The sequence below is a fragment of the Temnothorax longispinosus genome, chromosome 8, assembly GCF_030848805.1.
Source record: "Temnothorax longispinosus isolate EJ_2023e chromosome 8, Tlon_JGU_v1, whole genome shotgun sequence".
In the NCBI taxonomy this organism is placed as follows: domain Eukaryota; kingdom Metazoa; phylum Arthropoda; class Insecta; order Hymenoptera; family Formicidae; genus Temnothorax; species Temnothorax longispinosus.
Window position 1 is genome coordinate 14,159,556 of NC_092365.1, and position 6,468 is coordinate 14,166,023.

Consider the following 6,468-nt stretch of genomic DNA (forward strand, 5'->3'; position numbering starts at 1 on the left):
TATATTTGCAATCGCTAATAGCGCGCAAAGAATAATATTATTGAACAAGCAAGTAGCGTGTAGGCTGTTATCAATGTTTGAAAATATTTCATCTGTGCTTTATGTACTTAGCTTAACTGCATCATGCCCAGAGATGCGTGGGCGAGAGAAGTGATGCATCGATCAAACTTGTTCTACAAATCGCTGCGCCAGACTGCACCAGATGTAAACGAACTTTAAACAACATTTAAAGAAATCTGCTCGTAAGCCCAATCAGCGGTTAAATTTTAATCGTTTGATGCATAATATCGTAAAAGCAAAAAATGGAAATTTCGATAAATCGTGTTCTTTAATCGTGTACGTAGAGAAATAATTAATATTTCACATTTAACAGCCGATCGGATTCTTCGACGCAAACATCCATGATAATGAGTCTGGGCAACGCTGGGCTTTCTCGATCATAGCGATCGATGGCAAATCAGGCAAATAGGTATGAGAAAGAAACACGAGGAGCGATATAACGAGGGTGTATAACGTGCTTAATCCGTTGCTTACGTGCACGTGCTGTAAGGCATATGGCTGCGGCATATGGCCAGCTCCCGGCTCCAAAAGGAGAAGCGAAGACCGTGAAGAGGTCATCGGTGTTCCTTGGCGATCGCGATTATTCGTTTCGAATGTTCGGCATCCGACCGCGGCCCGCGGACCGGTTCGAAACGCTTAACATTAATTTCCCATTGAACGGTTCTCGCATACCACAACAATCGGGACAAACGGAGGGCGTTACATTCGTACACGTTTCTCGTTATTTGCTCCGACCGCGGCCTAAGGTTGTAGTAAAAGTATAGTAAAATCGAGAGGGAAATCTCGGAGATATCTCCTAGGATATTTCGACCGTTAAAGAACGATATTGAAATTTTTGTAGAATCGTGTAGTGCTTTGTCCACATATTACATTCCGCGATAAATCAGATTGATTAATTTCATATAATTATTAACACGTATAATTCGATATGGCCGGGATATAATTTTAAACTAATACGAATCTGAATCGAGGATCTTAAATTATGTACACATTTATCCGAAAATTCCGAGATTTGTAAGCTTCGGTTTATCGCCCGGAGCGAATATATGTATCATATACGATCGAGTTTTGGAATGACTTTTAAACGACGTTAAGCGAGACAGAATTTAGAGCCTAAGGCGATATTTCCGAGCGCAGGCTTGGTTACGGTTACGGGCTGCGCAGGGCGACGCCGACGGGAGGCAGGAGGTGTCGACACCCGGCACCCGGCACCCGGCACCTGGGCCGGCGCGACGTCGCTGTCGCGGCACGAGGGTGGGCTTCCACGATGATAAAAAAACCGCCGGCGATCGATAAGAAACCGCGAGCACGCGACAGCCGTGTGTAGCCGGCGCCGCGGCGCGCGGGAAAGCGGGGAAAATCCACTACCTGACACCTCCCCCACCTCCCCAATGCAAGAAGAGCCGAATTACACGTTACGTAAAGGCACGAAACACCCTGTGTCACTCACCGCTCGGAATTGCTCCAACAGTTCCTGCCGGTCGTCGATCGCGGTGGCCATGTTGTCCGAATATATAATCCTTCCGCCTTTCCTTTCTCCGCTCCGGCCACGGCAGTCAGCAGTGTCAGCAGTGTCAGCACCCGGTCGCTGCTTCTCCGTCGCTCACGCCCAGACGCCCTTCGGTTCACTCCCTCTCGCCCTCTCGCTCTCTCTTCTTTCCTCTTTCGAATCGTCCGTCCTTCTCGGCTCGATGACTCGCGTGTACGCGGTGTATGTACGCGGTACACAATGCGGCGCGCAACGTGCAACGTGCGACGCGCGACACGGCACTCAACCGTCAACGGTCAACCGAGGAACCGAGACGATTTTCTCACTCGAATGTCTTTGCGCGGGCGACGCGTGTCGCGAACGCGCGATACTCGAATGCTCGATATACGCTCGATACCGACCAGAAACGACGGCTCGGCCGCTCAGTTTCGGCAAAAGCGTTTTTGGAGCTCTACAGTGTCAACCTGCCAGTGTCAAACGCACGACAACACCCGAGTCACGAGTCACCCGACACGATCGGAGTCGCAGCTAGGACTGCGCGCTGCGCGCGGCGCGAGACGCGAGCGGTGCGCTCCAGCTCCAATGCTTCGAGCTCCGAAGTCTCCAAACACCGCGCGCGCCAGCGGACCGATCGTTGCCGAAAACGCGCGAAAACACTCGAAGCGCTCGGCGCTCGACGCTCGGCATCCGGCGACCGGGCGGCGACAGGATGACACTAGACACTAGGACAGTTTGATCCGTGTGATACACGCTGGTTCCGCGACCTCAAGTGTATGTGTATGCGTGTACCGAATTCCATTTAATAAATATATTTAAAGATCAATTACCGAATTATTATTTGCAGCATTTTTAACTTGTGCACTATTCAATCACTGTAGCACGAGCTGAACGAGCTGACTACTGGTTGCGACTTACAACTCACTTCAGTTTGATTTAATAAATTACAATTTCCTGGAAAGCGCGGAATTTGAATCGGATTTAGACCGCACCGACCGCACTATCTCTTGTATAATGTGCCTAATAATTCGAACAATTTTTCTTTATTGAAAGACGCTTATCCCGGCTCTCGCTCTTAACTTTATATCTATTATAATTATCCTTAGAAATAAAAATATGAAATCACAAAATACAAATGTTTTTAAAATGCCGATCAAAATAAAATAATATAATTGTAATACGTTATATGCATACAATTATATTTTACTTTAAACGAAACTTAAAACGTCCGACATATATATGAAAATTAACATAAATATGCAACGTTTTGTCATTTTATATAAATATTACATACGTGACATGTTTTTATAATTATAAAATTAATACTATTATTGACCTTATATAATTCGTATAATTAATTTGCTATCTTTGTATAACGTAATTAGTTTACTGTAATAATTTATGATTTATCTTATAAGAGCCATGACCTTATCTTATAAGAGGCTCGGCTAAAATCATACACGGACAACCGGAACAACGAATTCACGGTATTATTGTAATACATTTCATTCGGATGCAAAACGCGAGACCGTCATGACGATGACTCATTTTTCACCAAGTAATATACGTTGGGTTCGAAAAAATACAAGTTGACTCATTCCTATCGTCGTTGAGGTCAGCTGCTGTCTCGAGTCCCGATACTCCCGTCCCCAATCATGATATCGAAACGCATCATCGCAACTCGCGACTCGCGAAAACGGTTTGGCTCGATCATTTACATTCACACCGTTCCACTTCGTTTTACGATTCTCATTACAACGAAGAAATACTCGTTATCGCGTTTATCTCCCTTAAATTATATGAGAAAATAAATCGTAGATAAAAAGAAATATATGTTCAATATTTTCATTATCTAAATTATGCAAGATTGTTAAATGACTCGCATAAAAGAGTGCATGCTTGCATGATATCGCTCGAGCGCCCTTTCCGTTTTCCACTTTCAGAACGTGTAGTCACATTGAGCCAGAAATTCACGTCTCCCTCGACTTTTATTGACATTCTATCTCTCCCACCACGTTGAATATGCTTCTACGGTCATCGACATCTACCCCTTCTAAATAATGTTACCTCGCGGGGGATGGAGAGAGAGAGAGGGAGAGAGAGAGAGATAAACCGTCCCGGACTCCCCAGAGGGGTTTCATCTCCCGAGATAATTTTTCAAGTTTTTCCGAGAATAATCGCGTTAGAATAATAATACAAAAATATAAACAAGTATTCTATGGCGCAAAGACAAAGCTTACATAAAGATTTAAAAAATATATAAAACTTAATTTTACTAGATCCTCGTTACGTGACAAACTTAATTTTTTTTCGCCACTATACATAATTTTGTAATTTAATAATTTTTTTACTAATATATATATTTAACAATATTTTAAGAAATTAAACAAGTTCATCATTTTGCGGCTATTAGAAGTAACGACGAGAGGCGAGAACAGTGAGATAAGACATAACAGAGACCAATATCGGATATTAAGAGTAAATATGAAACAGTCACATCAAGAATCTAATCGGATTATCGGATAATATCAAACTTAAAAGCACATAAAATACTACGAGAATTAGATAACGGCTTCTTTGACGTCAAGTGATTTATTCATAGATACATCTACGATAATATATGCAACAAGAAGTAAATCGCTTTCTTATCGAAAGGAGCGGGGCTTCGCCTCAAATAAGGTCCTATTGCAAAGTGATGATATATCTTTATCGCTATACATATTAAGTTAGCCTTCAGAAGTTACAGAAATGTTTCGCTTTATACAATTATTCGATGGCGAGTAAATTATACACGCCCTGGTCAAAAGGTTTCAAGATAAATTACGGTAAAACTGTAGAGGCGCTCGAGAATATAATAAATTCACAACAGAATACCAGAATCATTCGTAATATTTACCTGCTGCGGAGAAGATCGCAGCTTTAATTATATAATAATCTATATTAGAAAAAAAAGACTACGCTAAGTATGAAAAATCCTATCCCAGTAATGAAAATTCTAATCCGTGAAAATGTCACTTCTCTCAAAAACTGCTTCGAGTATTAATTCTGCAAAAATATTATCCCCACTATTTAGAAAAGAATTTCGTTGTGTTTATGCATGTGTGTGCGCGCATATCAAGGTAAAAGTATATATTACAAAACTATTAGCTGCGTAAAAATGTAACATTCATCATTCAATGGACTAAATAATCACGAGTAATTTAACACAATTTGACACAATTTGCACGACTATCTCATATTACGCTGAGAATGATGCTGCCGAGATGTTTGCGCACAACGGGAAAGTCGATGCACGTAATAGGGTGTTAGATAGAAAGGCATGTAGGCACTTGTGCCTTAGGTATCTAACGAGTAATTAATAATCTGAAATGATACAAATATCTCACGGTAACGCAGTAGTACAGTAGTCTAGCTAGAATACGTAAGACGATATACCGTTCCGATTTTCCTTTACGGTAACGCATTGACAATGCACGCTCAACAAAGATAAATATATATGTATAACTGTCAAACACAAAATATTTTAATTTTAAATATCTTGCGTCCCGTTTTTCTAATACCGAAACTGAATTGATATTATACATTGTTATATTAAGAAAGAAAAAATAATGAGACAAAGAGATATCGAAATGTCAACGACTAATGTTAGCGTTCTTGAAAATGCTATCATTAGAAATCCGCTGGATTATATTACTTGCGTCACGTCCAACATTAATAGAAATTACCGATTATTCGATCTTATTGATCTATACAAAAATATATGTATACACAACTCGTCGATTCTTTGTTTCACAGCCTGTTTTAAATAAAACGTAGCATACTCATTGCCGACAATGTACTAGTGGCTAGAATTTGTCAGTAGAGTCAGTTTTATAATAAATTCGTGTTACAATAAAATTCTATCAATCAAATTCTTCAACGTTTCTCTTAGGCTATAATTAATATTAGAACAATAATCCTCCGTGTTCGTTAGCAAAGCTCGTTCATCAAACGTCAAGGTTTATCCAACAAGTATACAACTATTTAAAACACACTGTGCTGTCGTTGATTTAATCTTTTCGGGTTTTTGCTACAAAACTCAAGATTCTTCAATTTTTTATCAGTAATTATATTTATATATAATTCTTTCAGACTCATTCACGATTTATTCGCGATTTAGCCTAAGATAAAAGTTCTTCCTCTATAATATAAAACACTCTGCGTTCCGCATACATTTCGCATTGGATGGAACTTTTACGTTAAGTTAAGAAACACAAACTTTTCATAGTAGTTAAAAAAGAAATAATAGTTAAAGATATTGATATAAAGCGAATTTCGAAAATTCGTATCAGAATCAACGCTCGTTCAAATATCCAATCTCAATTTGTGATAAGACGTTCTACATATAGAATAATGGCATTCTTGGTGGAAAGTCAACGCGGCTTATCGCAAAAATCAACGTTCTTCATAAAATGCTTCTCTAATAAATCTTGCAATCTAATAACGTATCTGCTTAATATTATTTGATTGTATACTCTCTGAAATACAAACTAATAATCTTATCCACGTTGTGATAATAATCCACAAAATTGTTGTACTTAATAATTCAGTAACTTAATTTTGACAATTATTTGAAAAGAGGAACATGATAAAATGCAGCTCTATGGTTAAGAATTTGGAAAATTGCATAGATGACGAACAGATATAAGATGAGGAGAGTCGTAAAAATTATAAACAAGTGTAAACGCAAAACACAGTAGAGTTGTATAGCCTCTGGTGCAAAAACAGAATATTTACAGATTACTATTTCGGGAAGGCAGAGTAGATATGCTAATTTATCTGCTTGTCTGAATCGTTTCTTTTTATTTTATACAAACTATAGCTTATGTTTATTCTATCTTCTGATATATTCTAATATCCTATATGTATAATCTATATTTATG

At 39.2% G+C, this 6,468-nt stretch overlaps 1 protein-coding gene across 1 annotated transcript in view; it reads right to left on the reverse strand.

The window, feature by feature from the left end:
• Positions 1-2,330, reverse strand: part of Fim (plastin-2 Fim) — a 25,132-nt gene extending 22,802 nt beyond the window's left edge. The window contains exon 1 of the mRNA XM_071785444.1: positions 1,511-2,330. Coding sequence (XP_071641545.1) covers positions 1,511-1,561 — 51 coding nt within the window. The 5' untranslated portion in view covers positions 1,562-2,330. The remainder of the gene's footprint in view (positions 1-1,510) is intronic.
• Between the last annotated feature and the right edge of the window lie 4,138 nt (positions 2,331-6,468).